The following is a 17,769-nucleotide window of genomic DNA, read 5'->3' on the forward strand; positions in this document are numbered from 1 at the left end:
CAGTGACAGCAGATTCCATTCAGTCCATGTCTGAACCTCTGCAAACTGGCCTGGAGCAGCAGCTGCTTCATCTGGTTAGGCCTCAGTCAGCACATGGTACACTCCTCCCTCACCCCGCAACACCAGCACTTAGTAGAGTCCCTGACCACACCCTGTGGCAAGACAATGCCACTGCAACGTGCTGTGGAGGGGGAGGGTGAGCGGGAGCCCTCGAGGCTGCTTCCCACACTGTGCTACAATACTGCCCTGGAGGGGAAGACTGAGCAGGACTCCTTGAGGGTGCCTCCCTCAGTGAGATACAACTCTGTCCTGGAGGGGAAGACTGAGCGGGACTCTTTCACGGAAGCTCATCCAGAGAACTCGGTGAAAATAGAAGCCCCTCCCAACTCTCTACCCCAGATATCACTGGTCCATGGGCCAGCACCTGAAGACAGCAGGAAGAAGCCCACCAGGCATTTCCAGGGCCTGCCTGCAACATTCCCCGCACTCTGCTAGCAACACTTACCTCCTCATGCCAGTTCAAGGCTGCCATGCCAGGCTGAGACTTTTATATACCTACTCTGATTCGCGCCAAAGAGGTAGGAGACGCAAACGTGGGCGGAGATTGCCGTGCTGATCTCAATAATGGCATGAAAGTGATGCAAATCAGCGGCACGCCGGTTCTCTGTGCGGTCCTGGCGGCGCCAGGCTGGGAGATGCGCGCGGATCATAAACGCTCACGGGGAACCCGTGAAATGGCCGACACTCGCATCTCCCGACCCAACCCGCCAGAAACTTTGCGGGTCGCGATGGGAGAATTGCCCCTGAAGTTTCTTAATCACCAAATTTCCTCCTCCCAAATTCTTCCCAGAAGATTAGCCTCTGGCTCCCTCCCTCAACCGCAGCCACTGCCAACCCCGCCCCAAGTAAATATTCTTCAGCTTGAACAGAAAGCTAAACCGGGGTTGAAAATGGATAATCTCATGAGTGTAAGGAGCCATCAGGAGACTGAATGAAGTAGCACAGGAAAGCATTGACAAGATATCATGGATCAGAACTGAAGGGATAAACGTAACATAAAAGATTGAACACATTGTAGTATGATGTGGAGCAATAAATGCCTTTAATATAATATTTGATTAAATGCCATTCACAAACATAAGTCAATGCAACATGTCAGAGTGATAACAGTAAATCATTGATTTGAAAAATTCCGTTAAACACATTTTCAGTACAAAGGTCAAATATCTTTCGAGCTAATGCAAGCCCTCGTTTCATTGGCTCCACATCCAACCAATCCTCACCATTTATTCTGGATTTAGGATCTTGCCGTTGGCGTGAGGTTCCGGAGGAAATTCTCGAGTAACTGCCGTGGAAAGCCAAAGTCTGTCGCAATGGTCACGTAACCCTGCAAAAAGAGACAAGGCCGGAGAGTTCCATCAGACTGTTGGCTGCCCGCCATCAAAATGCTTCACAAACGACGACCGTAATCATTCCCTACCTCATCTGTCTCCATCAGAGAGTTGGTAACGTTAAAATAGTGCAGTCCCTTTTTGTCAAGCAGGGCTGTTATGTAAAATTCCACATCTAGTTAAAGAAGAAAAAATCTGTTACATTCATTTAAATTCATAGGACCTTCCCCCTATTTTACCCCCCCTTTCCTTACCTTTTCTCCCCCTTTGCTTCCCCTTTCCCCCCTTTTCTTCATTTTATCTCTCTCCCACCCATTTCCCCCCCACATCTTCATCTGCCACAGTTTACCCTCTGATTTCAGCTTCTCGGCCGTTTGGCCATTTACACCCTTTATTCTCTCTATGGGCTGCCATTAGCAGCCTTTCCCCTTGTTTCTGTGGCTATGACTCATCTCTGTCCTTCACCCTACAGTATAAATATCTCCCACCTTCTATGTCTTTTAGCTTTGACAAAGGGTCACCTGGACTCGAAACGTCAGCTCTTTTCTCTCCTCACAGATGCTGCCAGACCTGCTGAGATTTTCCAGCATTTTCTCTTTTGGTTTCATTGAAATTCAGTCTGACTTGGGGCAAGATTCAACAGATAATCAATACTCAGTGCATGCAGGTAGTTAATATTGTGTATTCAGACCACAGCTGAAGCTGAAGACAGATTAAAATTATAAATGCACCTACTTTCTATCCAAAAACTAACATCAGTGACAAACCTGTCACCAGTGAACAATAAAAGGAAGGCGGCAACATGCCTCAACATAGCAAAACATACTGCTGCCACATTCCTGCATGTTGCCATGTACCAGCAGACAGGATTTCAGGAAAGGCTGGATATCTGAGTGATGATACCCGCAGCAACAATTCACATTTGATGTCAAGGAATGATTTCCCTCTGCACCATTTAAAAAAATTAATTTATGGGATGTAGACCTCGCTGGCTGGTCCAGCATGTATTGCCCATCCCTAATTGCCCTTGAACTGAGTGGTTAACTAGGCCACAGGTTAGGTGGACTGGCCATGATAAATTGCCCCCAAGTGTCCCAAAATGTGTAGATAGGGGGATTAGCGGGATAAATATGTGGGGTTACAGGGATAGGGCGGGGAAGAGAGTTGGTGCAGACTCGATGGGGCCGAATGGCCTCCTTCTGCGCTGTAGGGATTCTATGATTTCAGAGTCAACCACATTATAATGGGTCTGGAGACACATAGGCCAGACTGGGTAAGGATGGGAGATTTCTTTCCCGAAAGGGCATTCGTGAACCATATGGGTTTTGATGACAATTGACAATGGTTTCATAATCGTCATTAGACTTTTAATTCCAGATTTTTATTGACTTCAAATTTCACCATCTGCCATGGTGGGATTCGAACCTGTTTCCCAGAGCATTACCCTGGGTCTCAGGGATGCTAGTCCAGTGACAATACCACAACGCCACCACCTCCCCGCACAGAGCTGTTTATAGGCCAGTGACAAAGGAAAATGTAGCAAGGCTCTTCATGGTGCTGTTTTGGTTAATTCGTCATTCTATACAATAAACTTAAAAATCAAAATAAAGGTGTACTTGGAGGATGGATGGGAGAGCGGGGTGGGGACAATTCACTCCCCAATTAGAAGTTGTAAGCAACACTAATAAGGAATATTCCTGGATCTCTGCCTAGTCTCTGCTGGGTTAATAATTCTCAATTAAGGCAGCAATAGGGCTGTTCTTGTTAACCTCAGAACTATGGTTCCAGAGGGGTTAATTGTTAGTGGTCCCAATGTGCAGATTCACACATGAAAACTGGTACCCGTGGAACCAGCTGCTAAATTCTGAGGAAATAAGACAAAAATGTGAAGATTACATGAGGTACTATGGCCTTGATTCAAATCGGAGTTAAAGGGGACGATCTTACCAGCTCGTCATGCTGGTTGATCGGTGTGGGGAGCCCGGAGGATCATGAGAGAGGGTTTGCGCGCAGTTTCTCGCCTCTCACGATACTACTGGCACTGTGACGCCAGCGTGATCAGCTTTGCGCCTGGGAAAGTCACGAGGCTGATTATGATATTTAAATCTCAATTTAAAGATTATTAGTGAGCCCGGGATAGAATCGTCTGGGCTCATTTGCCTTAACGGCCTCACTGGTGAGGACCTACACCGGTGAGGATCATGTATGGTCCCCCACCAACGGAGACCAGATGTGATAGCCCTGCTAGTGGGACAAGAGGCTATTGAGGCCCCCCGGGTGGTCGTGGATGGGGAGGAGACAGTACCCATTGGGCCTGGGACCCAGGCAGTGCCAGACCAACACCTTGGCAGTGCTCACTGGGCACCCCAGCACCACCCACCAGGCACTCGACAGTGCCAAGGGGTGGGGCCTGAAGGGAGTGGGAGGGGCCTGAAGGGGCAGGGCCTATAGGGAGGCGGGGTGTTTGCGCACTCTGCAATTGGGGATCGGCTGTGGCAGTAATTGGCCGATGGGGTGTATTGAGGCGGTAGTTGGTTGGGGGGGTATTGGAGCGGTGATCGGCCAGCGATTGCGGGGAGGGGGGCAATGTCCCGGGGGTGGAAGGTCGATATTCGGGAGCTAGGTGGAGAGTGACAGATCTCTTGGTTTTCTGTGTACAAGTGTACACAGAACACAGAGATAAAGGCACATGTGCAATAGCACCCCTTACAGTCAGCAGCCAGCTTCCTGGTGAGACTAGACTCTGTCCACTCCCCCTACTGGTGTGAATCACACTTTGCCTCTTTTTTTGCACAAAGTGCTGTATGATTGCACCTGAGACTTTGTCCAGATATGGGTGCGATTCTCTCCCGTTTTCACGCTCTCTCAGCACTTAGAAATCTTTTTGGTAAGATCACCCCCAAAGCCTCCTTAATCTGATCTTTGCCTACACAGCACAAAACCTCATTAAATTGAAGAAATTGAGCAGTGCATTCCATACGGAATGATAAATTTGAGCTGAAATGTTACTACGTTCTCCCCATTTAGAACCTGGCTGGTTTGTATTCAGCCCTAGGCATCATTAAATAGCAATATGTGTCCCATTGAAAGTGTGGATAGATGTAAAACACGGCGCCAACACACTTTCACCTGCTTTACATCATAATCGCAGAAAATCCAGATCCACCCCACAGTTTATGTTCATCTGCTCAATCCCTGCTCCCCCACAGATATACTCACAAGAGATGATCTTTTCCAGTCCTCCTGCTGAGAAAAATGCCTCCAAATAACGTTTAACTTTACTCTCATCCTGAAATGATAATTTTCCACAGTCTGAAATATTCCCCAATACCGCAGCTCATTCCTCAAAGCAACACAAAACAGTCCCAAGAGTCAACAACATGGGGGAATCTTTTATTTGAACTTTGGACAAGCTAAAATGATCACGGGGCATGCTGAGGGATTGGTTTATTCTCCATGTCTGGGGACACAGCAAGATGGGGCACAGGTTGAGGAATCAATGGGGCCATGGGAGGGATAAGCTTCCTACTCTTACCTTTGTGAAACCAGTTGGTTCTATCGTACAGGCACTGGTTTAAGATCCATATTCTTATGGGTCAACGATGCAGTTGGTTCCCTGAACTTGCAGCCTGTTGTGCTATGGACTGTATTCAGCAGGTAACAATCTTGGGTATCTCCTCTTAATTGCAATCCTAATCTACCAGTGGGAAAGTGTTGACTGCTTCAGACAGGCTGGTCTGATTCAACGGAGCCAACAAAATTCATAATTCTATGAATTATAACCACAAAACATTGCTATCCAAAAGGAGGCCATTCTGGCCATTGCACCAGGGCAGAGGAAGAGAAGGGGGGTTGCTAACTAGAGTCAGGCCTGCCACCCCTAGAAACGGTTCAGAGGCAGCCACAGGGGCTCTGAGTGCCACGACGGGCTGGTTTAAAGACCCTCCTCTTTGTCCCAGTTGTTTTATTTAATACTAGGCCCTCAACTCCTCACCCATCACTTCCCTCTTTCCCACATCATGATCCTCTACTTTTTCCCATGGCCCCTCAAATCTTCCATGCCACCCCATGCCTCTCCAGCCACCCGGAATGGCTGCCCATTCCCTCCATGCCAACCTTTGCCCTTCCACCCACCTGGAATGCACCCCCCCATGTCAATCAATGCACATCCATGCCCAATCACCCTGTATACACACTGTATAGAACCAATGAAACTTATAGTAATGCATTTGTGACAAAGCTTTAAAACTCATTCATTCATTCATAACTTTTGTAAAAAGAAACACTGCCTTTACTGCAGTTCTATAAATGTCTCAATCACCCAGACCATCCAATGGATATCTAGGCTCTCAGCCAAGCCTCACTTTGCACTCTTGGTTGATGGCCCAGACATCCATTAGTCTATTGAAACAGCTGCACCCAAGGGAAAACAATGCTTGATCAACAGCTTTTTCTCTTAAACCTATTTGGTCACTTGCACAATGTTTATTTACACACGATAAAGAGGTGAATATTGTTTCATTTTGATAGCATCTCTTGCAAGCTACCATTAATTTATGAAGCGTGTTGAACTTGCTGAAACAACCCATGCTTTCCAAAAAGTAAAGATTTTGTGTGTACTAACCAAAGCGATCACAGGATTACTCCTTACAACCTTGATGGCCCAGCTATGGAGTGACACAGTTTGAAAGGTTAATAAGTCTCAGTAATAACATGCACCGTGTTCCAAATAATTGTACAGTAGCAAATTAGGAACTTACAGATTGGAAGAGGGCCGCAGACAGATTTTCCTCTCCGCATAAGATGCATGGATAATAGTTTCAGAATCCTAAACATAAGGGGAGGAATACAATGATTAATCAGTTATGCCTTTAAATTGGAATCACACAAGTAGTTACACTTACAATGTCTTGCATGGAGCATATAATAGCAGAGCAAAGTGCAGCAGATGTCAGTAATCTGAAATATATTGCTGCTTCACAGCGCCAGGGACCTGGGTTCGATTCTCGGCTTGGGTCACTGTGTGGAGTTTGCACGCTCTCCCTTTGTCTGCATGGGTTTCCTCCGGGTGCTCCGGTTTCCTCCCACAGTCCGAAAGACGTGCTGATTAGATGCACTGGCCATGCTAAATTCTTCCTCAGTGTACCTGAACAGGCGCTAGAGTGTGCAGACTGGGGGATTTTCATTGTAACTTCATTGCAGTGTGAATGTAAGCCTACTTGTGACTAATAAATAAATAAACTTTGCTTGATGAAGGTATCACTCTGCACAGATGCTGCCATATGCCCGGAGCAGTTCCAGCAATTCACGTTGCTGTTTGAGCAAAAATAATGCCTTTTTCCAGCCCTCTGAAAAGCAATCAGGTTTCACCCTCTGACAAAAACAAGCCCAGCAGCAGCTGCCTGAGGTTTACTCTGATACAACGTTAAACATGAACTTCAGAGAAAATGTTGAGGCATGAAGAAATCATAAACAAATTAGTAAGCAAAGAAAAAAACAAGTGGGATTTTCCAGCTGTTCCCACCAGCAGGATCTTCCAGTCCCGCCGACAGCGACACCTGGCCAAGGGCTCCCCAGCAACAAAGAGTGAAAACACCGTTGACAGCGGGACCTGGAAAATCTCGCCCAATGTCAAAGCAATAAAGTGTTCATTTAAAAAAATGAGTAATTAATAAAAATGACTACTAAAAAGTGCCAAGCTAACCTCTCAACTAGGCCTTCTCTTTTCCATGAGGCCTAGCTGAGAGGAGCAGCCCGCGAGACCCAAATCGGCATCCGGGAGGCAGAGACTGAGGGCGGTAAGTGTATAAATAGAGTTCGAGGCGGACTCAAGGCCTAGTCTTTTCCAGGAGGCCTAGCTGAGAGAAGCAGCCTGTGAGACCCGAATCGGCACCCCATTTTCAGCAGCACCGGGAGAACCTTCTGGATTACTTCCTGCTGATGTCAGATTTTCAAAAGAGAGAGAGGCTCCTGACTGGTTCTTTATAAATCAGGTGACCCGTGTCCTTAACTCGTTCATTCACAGGTTCACAGGAGTAGAACCTGGGCTACATTTTGTAAGGTAAGAGATTTTTTTCACACTTACCAGAGGATAGCAAGCTAGACTTAATATTTATGCTAATCTGTACTAATCAGGAGACACACTAATTTTAGGGGGCCCATTCGTGAGAGCAGCAGCAGTAATTTTTAAGTGCCTAACTAGTATTTAGTTTTTATTCTAACAACCAATAGAGGAAGAGAGATGTCAATTGGTGAGGTTGTGTGCTACTCCTGCGAGATGTGGGATACCATGGACACTTCAAGTGTCCCTGTGGGAAGTGCATCCAGTTGCAGATGCTCAGATCCTTAAAAGTGGCAGCACAGATGGAAAAGATGGTGAAGAAAGCATATGGCATGCTTGCCTTCATTGGACGGGGCATCGAGTATAAAAGTTGGCAAATTATGTTACAGTTATATAAAACGTTGGTTAGGCCACATTTGGAATACTGCGTCCAATTCTGGTCACCACATTACCAGAAGGACGTGGAATTTTTGGAGGGAATACAGAAAAGGTTTACCAGGATGTTGTCTGGTATGGAGGATATTAGCTAAGAGGAGAGATTGAATAAACTGGGATTGTTTTCTGTGGAAAGACGGAGGCTGAGAGGGGCAACCTTTATTTTTGAAGTTTTAAAGTTTATTTATTAGTCACAAGTAAGGTTTACATTAACACTGCAATGAAGTTAATGTGAAATTCACCTAGTCGCCACAGTCCAGCGCCTGTTCGAGTCAATGCATCTAACCAGCATGTCTTTCAGAATGTGGGAGGAAACCAGAACACCCGGAGGAAACCCACGCAGACACGGGGAGGACGTGCAAACTCCACACAGACAGTGACCCAAACCGGGAATCGGACCCAGGTCCCTGGCGCTGTGAGGCAGCAGCGCTAACCACTGTGCTGCCCATCCTTACCTGACACCATGCTGACCTAATAGAAATTTATAAAATTATGAGGGGCATAGATAAGGTGAACATATGGAAACTTTTTTCCCAGGGCAGAAATGACAAATACAAGGGGGCACATGTTCAAGGTAAGGGGGAAAGGATCAGTAGAGATGTACGGGGGAAGTTTTTTTACACAGAGGGTGGTGGAGGCTTGGAATGCACTGCCAAGTGAGGTGGTTGAGGCAGACACATGAGCGACGTTTAAGACTTATCTGGATAGACACATAAACAGGTGGGGAATAAAGGGATACAGGCAGTTGGTCCAGGTAGGACAACATGACTGGCGCAGGCTTGGTGGGCCGAAGGGCCTGTTCCTGTTCTTTGTTCTCACCAATAACACCTTTCTGCCTTTTCGCTTCAGAAGCAGAGCAGGAGAGAGACAGACTATGGCCTGGTCACCAAGGAAGGGGTAGAGGGACTGGAGCCAAGATAAGGACTGGGTTTAACTAACACCAATCTTAAAATTTGCCTCTGGTAGCACAGACAAGCTGGCTTCAGCAGAATTCATACACAAGGGAGGGTGGAGAAAGAGGGTTGCCTTTCAGCCTGGGTTTTCTCCTCTCCCAACCTGTTGTGTGGATAGATTTTGGGGAGGGAGGAGGCGAGTGTGTGTGTGTGTGTGTGGGTGTGTGGGTGTGTGTGCGTGTATGTGCGTCAGAGTTTCCTCTCTCTCTTTCTCACTCTCAAACTCATTCACACACACCCCTCCCCTCTCCACCCCATCTACACCCCAGCTGCCCTGGGTTTCACTGTAGCTGCAGCCGCCACTCCTACCCTCCCCATCCCACTCCGCCATCGTGAGTCCTGTAGTTCTTTAGTGGGCTGGCTCCTGAAATAAAGGGTGAAACAAGACCAAAGGCAGACAGACTACATCACCCAGAATGCACCCTGACTGTCAAAACAAATGGCTGCACGGACCCAGGCTCTTACTCCAGAACATTATCTGGCCCTAGAGCGAAGCCCCCATCACAGCACACTGAGGCATGAGATGGCCACTTGAGAGAGAGGCAATGCTGCCGTTACCGGCAAAGGCAGAAGCTGAAGGCACGGGTGCTGGTGTTTTGCATCTTGTTTAAAGTCTATTTCTTAGTGTCACAAGTAGGCTTACATTAACACTGCAATGAAGTTACTGTGAAAATCCCCTAGTCGCCACACTCTGGCGAGAATTTAGCACGGCCAATCCACCTAACCAGCATGTCTTTCGGACTGCTGGAGGAAACCGGAGTACCCGGTCGAAACCCACGCAGACAAGGGGAGAACGTGTAGACTCCGCACAAACAGTGACCCAAGCCGGGAATCGAACCTGGGCCCCTGGTGCTGTGAGGCAGCAGTGCTACCCACTGTGCCACCATTCCGCCCCTCTCCCCAACCTTACCTGTACCACTGAGAAGCAGATGGGACAGCACTGCCACACACCTTCCCCACTCAGAGGAAAATCCAGGTCACAATGTTAAACAGCAGAATCATATATTGGATGACTCACCAACTCACAATCAGCCATTGAAGATAGTTTAGTGAGATAGGAATAGATTAATGTGTCATGTTGTTGTCCTATACAGCATGAGAACATGGAGAACTGTACTACCGATCTTGATCACCACAACAGAATAAGGTTGCTCAAACACTGGCTCATTAAAAGCTTTTGTGTAAATATCTAATGCAAAAATTAACTAGGAATGGAAATGTAAAATGGACATGAAAACGCTAATCCCAGCATCCTTTTCCTCATGAATTTTGTTGAGTAGTATCTCTAGTCTTTGCTTTATGTAAATGTCCCACAGTATTTGAATGTTGTGGGCAGGAGTGTGAAGTAAAACAATATTGTGTTAATGAAAATAAGAGCTCATGGGACAAGGGAACTCACCCACACATTCTCAGAGATGCAAACTTTCCAAAAGGCATCAAATGTTGTGTGGGACAGAGAACTTTTTTCACTGTAAAATGTACCTCGATACAATTAGGCTGAAAATAAATAGCGGCAGTAATTTCACATTATGCTGGTGAAGGTTGGCAATTTTCTTAGTCCCAAACGTTGATATTAAGGCAACAGGAATGCAAATTCTCAGTGATAGGAATAACCGCATGGTTACTGTCCCTGGCTTGGTATCTAGGCCGCAGCACACCGGTGCCACCAACGAGCATTCACTGCCCTCCAACTTTGACACTGCTGGAGTCAGAGGGCCACATGTTAAAATTTACTTTGCAAATAAACACAACAGGATGTCCATTTTCTGACAGTGGCAAGGAGATAAGTAAATGGTTAATCGTGAGCAACATATAAACAAGAGTTTAACTTCTCTGAGAAAAGGACAGAGAATATAGGAGGATAGGAGACATCAGTAGATGGTATCACGGACAGGGCTGCGGCCTGCTGATACTGGGTGTGTGGACACTTGGTAATTTCCTCCTCTCGATGATTTATAATCCATGCACTGACTGTATGGTAGTTCCAATTTCAGTAGCTCAGTGGAATTAAAGTACACTCAATTTGCATTTGTGTCTAAAATGTAAACTGAATTTCTCAACCATGTTCCGAATCTCTGAAGTGCCGGGACAGCCATAGAATATTTTAGCACAGAAACGAGGCATTCATCCCATCCAATTTTTATCATCAGTTTGCCTCCATTTGATATATCGAATGTAATCCCACCAGCCTGGTCACTCCCATACCATCAAATATTCCTCTGTTAAAGAAACTATTTGAAAAAATAATTTCTGGACTCAGCTTCAATGACATTTTGTCACAGAAAATTACACATTTTTATCTGTGTAAAGGTCTCATTAACACCTCACTGACCAATGGAAACCATTTATCACATGTCTTATTCCAATTTTGAAGGTCTATATTAGGTCAGCCCTTAGACAATGATGCCCATTCCTCACTAACATTTTGAGTTCCCCCTTCTCTGAACTACTATACCCCCCTCCCCTCACTTTCATATTTCATTTGCTTATTTCTCAGTTCAGTTATGTATATTAAATAAACGAGAGCTACTTGGCCCCTCCGTCCTCCTTCATGGGCACTCATACATCTTAACCTTCTCTGATCGTATGAAAAAAGCTTGAACTTTATCTGACTGCTAGACTTTATAAGATGGTTATGTTTTAAACTGTCTCTTTTGAATTAAGTAAACAGAGTAGTGGAGGGTTCAAAACTGTACAAAATATTCCATCGGAGACATAATTCAGATCTTGTACATTGACCCCCCTCTCCCCTTGCTTTTGCATTAAATAGATCTAGATACAAATTTCATTTTTTCTAGATTTCATTTCCTGTTTCATTTTCCAAGCTGCAGTTATTAGACAAAGAAGGAATTGCATCTATACCTTTCACAACCTCAGGACTTCCCAAACCGTTCTCCAACCAACAAAGTACTTTTGAATTGTCACCATTATTGTAATGTAGGAATGGCCGTCATACTTACACATTGAAAATCTTTCTATTTTCCTTCTCTATTTAAACCTTACCATTTCAAGCAGATTTCTTATCTCCAGTCTTACTTCCACAATCTATTCATTCACATTTTTCAACAGTGAACTACTTCAACCAACAAGGAAGTATTCAATGAATGACATGACACTAGGAAGTTCTGACAAAGAAAGGGACCTTGGTGTGCTTATCCATTGATCTATAAAGGCGGAAGGGCATGTTAGTGGGGTGATGCAAATAGTATATGGCACATTTACCTTTATCAATCAAGGCATAGATTACAAAAGCAGTATAGAACTTTGGTGATACCACAGCTGGAGTATTGTGTGCAGTTCTGGTCGCCGCTTTGTAGAAAGGGATGTGTTTGCACTGGAGCGGGTGCAGAGGAGATTCATTAGGATGCTGCCTGGGATGGAACATTTAAGTTATGAAGAGAGATTGGATAGGTTTGGGTTGTTTTCGTTGGAGCAGAGAAGACTGAGGGGCGACCTGATTGAGTTGTGCAAGATTATGAGGGGCATGGACAGGGTGGATAAGGAGCAGCTGTTCCCCTTAGTTGAAGGGTCAGTCACAAGAGGACCTAGGTTCAAGGTGAGGGGCAGGAGGTTAGGGGGAATGTGAGGAAAAGCTTTTTTACCCGGGGGGGGGGGGTCAGTCTGGAATGCGCTGCCTAGGATGGTGGTAGAGGTGGGTTGCTTCACATCCTTTAAAAGTATCTGAATAAGCACATAGCATGTCATAACATTCAAGGCTATGAGCCAATTGCTGGTAAATGGAATTAGATGGGAGGTCAGGTGTTTCTCACGTGTTGGTCTAGACTCGACAGGCCGAAGTGCCTCTCCTACACTGGATGATGCTATGATTCTACCACTTGTCCACCCTACTGGCCTATCTTTGTTTTCCTGCAGTGCTCCATAATCTTCATCACAGTTCGTGATCCCTCCCAATTTGTTGCATTGTTTCTGGGATATCATCAGTGCTACTAACCATTTCCAAATACAGTGCTGTGTGTGAGTCGTTGCTGCTGGACAACACATCAACCTCCACCGATATAGATGCCTGCATAATGGTGCCTACAGGCTTGAAGAGAATGACAGGTGGTCGAAGAGGCCAGAGTTTGATCATCAGATCATGCATTGGAACGTCAGGGAGCATCTGTAAAATAGCACGGAAAACCTATTGAGAGCAGAGTGACAGTCTCGATCCTCTTACTCATTGGGCAAATCAATTGCGTTCATGCAGGCTGTGCTAAAAAATTGGTATCTGCAACAATGTATGGCACAGGATGGATGGCACGGCGGCACAGTGGTTAGCACTGCTGCCTCACAGTGCCAGGGACCCGAGTTCAATTCCTGGCTTGGGTCACTGTCTGTGTGGATTTCCTCCGGGTGCTTCGGTTTCCTCCCACAGTCCAAAGATGTGCAGGTTAGGTGAATTGGCCATGTTAAATTCTCCCTCAGTGTACCCGAACAGGCGCCGGAGTGTGGCGACTAGGGGATTTTCACGGTAACTTCATTGCAGTGTTAATGTAAGCCTACTTGTGACACTAATAATTAAACTTTACTTTATAGATGCATATTTGCATAAGAACGTGCACATACAAACAAGAATTTGGACAGTGTCTGGGAGTAATCAAGCAAAGCAAATTGTCTGTCAGATTTTCACTCTATTCAATAAAATAGGCTGAAGGTCAGGCTGTGATCCTCACCCCCAGATGGTGAATGTGAAAAAGACCCTTTGTCAGAACACTCGTACCATTAATATCAAAGACAGTAAAAGTGTCTGTATCCAGGCTCCAGGTCAAGCTGACCAACTGAAACAAGTTTCAGTGAGTTTAGCAATAAATTAAAATTGACAATGCCTTATCATGCTTATTAAAATTGCAAGCAATTTTCTTTTCTGTTTTCTTCAGAAATGTCCAGTGTCAAGATGTTAATTAATTAAATGACGGCACATCAGTCTGTCAGTGACACAAGATGGCCAAGTGGGAATGAACAGATGGCCCCTCAGACTCTTCTTCCAAAGTGTTTACTCAATGTTTTGTCCACAAAGGTTAGATGGATTAGCCATGGTAAATGTGTGAGGTTACGGGGGTAGGTCATGGAGAGGGCCTGGGTAGGTACTTTTTTAGAGAGTCAGTGCAGACTCGATGGGCCAAATGGTCTCTCCTGCACTGTAGGGATTCTATGATACTATGAGGAGGCTAGCCCATTATTAACGAATGAAATGGAGTCATACCTGCTGTAAAATGTTTGGCTTGTTATTAGATTCTCCGTCTTCAAAAAGTTTCTGTAACGGTAAAGAAACCAGCCGTGGTAAAGATTGCTTTACACTTTCGCATACTTTAGACACTCCCTTAATTCTCCTATCCCAGAGAAAGCACCTCATCCTTGGGCAGTTTAACAAACAATGAGCACCTTTCCAAATTTCACCCAAGTGACCACTCAACACCTTCATAGCGAGAGCCACAATGCCATTTGACCATGAGGGCCAAGACAGTGGAAGCCAATACTCCCATCACCCAGGGCAGCAATCAGACTCTAGCAGATCTGCCTTCCTACTAATTCGGACAACAAAGAACAAAGAAAAATACAGCACAGGAACAGGCCCTTCGGCCCGCCAAGCCTGTGCCGATCATGATGCTCTAACTAAAGAAAAAAACCTTCTGCCCTTACTCGGTCCGAATCCCTCTACTCCCTCCCCATTCATGTACCCATCCAAATGCCTCTTAAATTCAGTGATACTAAAGCCAATTTGTAGCTTGCTGCCACAGCTCTGACTGAAAGTAGAACTTGACAATTTTGGGGTGATATCAAGAGGTATTTCTTCACACACAAGAGTAGAGAACATCTTGAATTCTCTGTCCAAAAAAGCAGCCGAGGCTGGGCGGTGGCGGGGGGGCGGGGCGGGGTGGGGGTCAGTTGAAAATTTCAAAACTGACAGATTTATGTTAGGTAAGGGTTATCGATCCAAGGATGGTAAATTAAATTGAAATACTGTGCAGTCAAAATCGAATTGAATAGCAGAACATGTTATGGGTACAGAATGACATGCTCTTGTCCCATAGTTCTTATGTCTGTGCCAGCTCTTTGAAAAGAGTTATAGGATTAGCTCCACTCCACTGTTCTTTTCCAGATTGCCTCAAAGGGTTTTTTTTCCCCAGTATATGTCCAATTACTTTTTAAATCTATTTTCACTATGCTTAAGGCAGTGTATCTATGTAACAATGAAAAAATTCTACTTGACACATTCATCAGAATGGACAATGCTATTTTAAAGATGGTTTGAAGTAGTAGATTGGGGATCTGAAATGGCATTCCCTTCCCTGCCCAACATGGAGTACCATTCCCAATGGTCTGTTTATATCAAGGGAGCTGATGTTTGACGCTTTAAAATGAAGAGTAGGAGCAGAAAGCATTTGATATGTGTGGTGAACCATCGTTGGTTCCCACCAGGTAGTACTGAGCCAGGGTCTGGCCAGTACTATGAGTCTGTATATATGTTACTGTTGGGGTTAGGGTTGGGCTGTTCTACCTGTAATATAGTTATTATGGTACATCCCAGTCGGGCTCCGCCTCCTGAGAGAGGTATAAAGGTCCCTGCTCTGTCTGGGACCCTTTAGTCTGGGATCGTGTATTATATATGGTAGCTCTATTGTAGTAGTCAATAAAAGCCTTTATTTCCTCGAGCATCTCTAGCCTCGTGAGTTATATCGCGCATCAATATGGTTCTGTAAAAGTCTGTAACTCACCAGCAAATCACCGTCTGTGAGCTTCAGAGTCAGACGGTCGTCCTGATACGCTGCAAAAAGGAGGGAGTTGATCACTGGCTCCGAGACCCAGAGATTGAACATTCTGCTCTCCACTCTCTCAGCTGGGATGGCACTGGGCTTCTGTGCAACTGCAGAGTTCTTGTAGGAAACACTACCCTGTGAGATACAAAGGTAAGCAGCAGATATCCAAGGCTCATAAACACCAACGCAAAGTGCAGTTCGAAAGTCAGACATTTTGGGAAAGGGCATATGAGTAATTTTAGACACGTGGTAAGTGTTGGACTAAAAAAGTGACTTTGGACCCATGATTCCCAAATGTCCTCCAGCACTGGGGATTTCCTCATTTCGTTTCTGGAACTGCTGTAGGCTAAATAATCGAGATTGATTGATTTAATTAGTCAACAACTACCAGGATGGCAGAAGGCAACTTAGATAGACCATGGTCCTTTTTCATGAAGTAATCACGATGAAGTGATTCAGGGGAATGTGCCTGCGTATTCACGTGATTCCAGTTGTTTTAATGAGAGTGTCAATCATTGCACTGACTAGTGACAGAAGGGAGGGGAGGGGAATGAGATAAGAAACAATAGCACAATCAGACAATAGAGAGAAAGACAAATTCTCTACCTTGTTGTGCGACTTGGTACAATAAATAATATGAGTAAGATTAATGACCATCGCTTTACCTCTAAAGTTAACTCAGTCTCTGCTCAACCACAGGTTTAGTATCTCAAGAGTGAGTAAGAGGTTAGGCCTCAGGATGAGAAGTTCATCTCAAATGGAGGTGTTAAAAGTATATCCTATGGAAATAGGCATTCACTCAGAGAGGCAGAGCCTTATTTGCATGCCATTTACTGGTTAAGCATTGCAGCAGTTTCTTCCAATTATCAGGCTTTAAATAAAAGTGTCTGTGATTATCCCTTTCAGCCCAGACTCCAGCCCCATCCATCCAGGGATCCATCCTGACCCTATCCCCTTAACCCCACGTATTTATCCAACTACCCAAGGCCAGCTTCCTTTCAGCCCAGCCCCATCCATCCAGGGATTTCCCGAGGCCAGCTCCCTTTTAGCCCAGACTCCAGCCCCATCCATCCAGGGATTGCCCGAGGCCACCTCCCTTTCAACCCAGACTTCAGTCCCATCTATCCAGGGATTACCGAAGGTCAGAGTCTTTCAGTCCACACTCCAGCCCCATCCATCCAGGGATTACCAAAGGCCGGAGTCTTTCAGTCCACACTCCAGCACCATCTGTCCAGAGACTACTCAAGGCTGGACCCCTTTCAGACCAGGCTGCAGGCCCATTCAGCATTGGTTGTTGGAAGATGGGATCACTTTCAGACCCAGTTTAATTAACTCTCTATAACCTTGGCAGAGACTTTAAAGAAAGAAGAACAAAGGAGTGTGGATTTTCAGAGCTGAAGGAAAAGAACGTGCTGCCTGTGGGGAAGGTCCAGCACAACATTTTAAAGCAATAGTGTTGAAAACACTCAGTGATGTAACAGACTGCACTCAATCATTCCATTCTACTGTTAATAGAAACAGTTCCACTGTAAATAAATTAACTCCAGCTCAGAGTCAGACTGAAATATTCCACGTCACAGAAAAAAAAACTGAACAGTCCAATTTCGATCGTGATTCTAACCTATTGGATCCTGTCAGTCATACTATCTATTTATTTATTGAAGTGCCTCCTTCCCGCCATTCCTCAACTGCCAATCTGGCTTCTGACTACTCCAGCCTGGTTTATTAACTGACCATAGCATGAGCTGCAGGATAGTCCCTGCTCGCTCTCTCTCCGTTCAGAGTACTTCCTCCTCTAATTGCTCCTCCCTCATAATGGCTCCCGACCTCCATTCAGTGCCTGCCTCTGTTGTGTGATCCGAGCTGGGTAACTCCTCTTGCCCTCCCATGCTGTAATATATAAATCCACACTCCCTATGGTGCACTGGTGTCTTTAAATCTTGTCAGGTTGTATTATGAATAACAATCAAATAAATCATTGAATCCCTATAGTGTAGAAGGAGGTCATTCAGCCCATCGAGTCTGCATCGACTCTTCAACAGAGCATCCTCCCAGGCCCTATCCCCTTAACTCCACTTATTTATCTCACTAATCCCCCTTACCTACACATCTTGGGACACTAAGGAGCAATTTAGTATGGCCAGTCAACCTAACCCGCATATCTTTAGACT

General features: G+C 45.4%; 1 protein-coding gene across 4 annotated transcripts in view; it reads right to left on the reverse strand.

Annotated features, from left to right (window-relative positions):
* Positions 1–1,085: 1,085 nt before the first annotated feature.
* Positions 1,086–17,769, reverse strand: part of cetp (cholesteryl ester transfer protein, plasma) — a 46,842-nt gene continuing 30,158 nt past the window's right edge. For all 4 annotated transcript variants that reach the window (XM_078211025.1, XM_078211024.1, XM_078211027.1 and 1 more), the window contains 8 exons: positions 15,557–15,733; positions 14,044–14,094; positions 12,793–12,960; positions 6,152–6,219; positions 6,016–6,058; positions 4,611–4,680; positions 1,481–1,566; positions 1,086–1,387 (listed from right to left, as the gene is read on the reverse strand). In XM_078211025.1, the coding sequence (XP_078067151.1) occupies positions 1,298–1,387; positions 1,481–1,566; positions 4,611–4,680; positions 6,016–6,058; positions 6,152–6,219; positions 12,793–12,960; positions 14,044–14,094; positions 15,557–15,733 (753 nt within the window). In that variant the 3' untranslated portion in view covers positions 1,086–1,297. The remainder of the gene's footprint in view (positions 1,388–1,480; positions 1,567–4,610; positions 4,681–6,015; positions 6,059–6,151; positions 6,220–12,792; positions 12,961–14,043; positions 14,095–15,556; positions 15,734–17,769) is intronic.

Source organism: Mustelus asterias, chromosome 4, assembly GCF_964213995.1.
Source record: "Mustelus asterias chromosome 4, sMusAst1.hap1.1, whole genome shotgun sequence".
Classification (NCBI taxonomy): domain Eukaryota; kingdom Metazoa; phylum Chordata; class Chondrichthyes; order Carcharhiniformes; family Triakidae; genus Mustelus; species Mustelus asterias.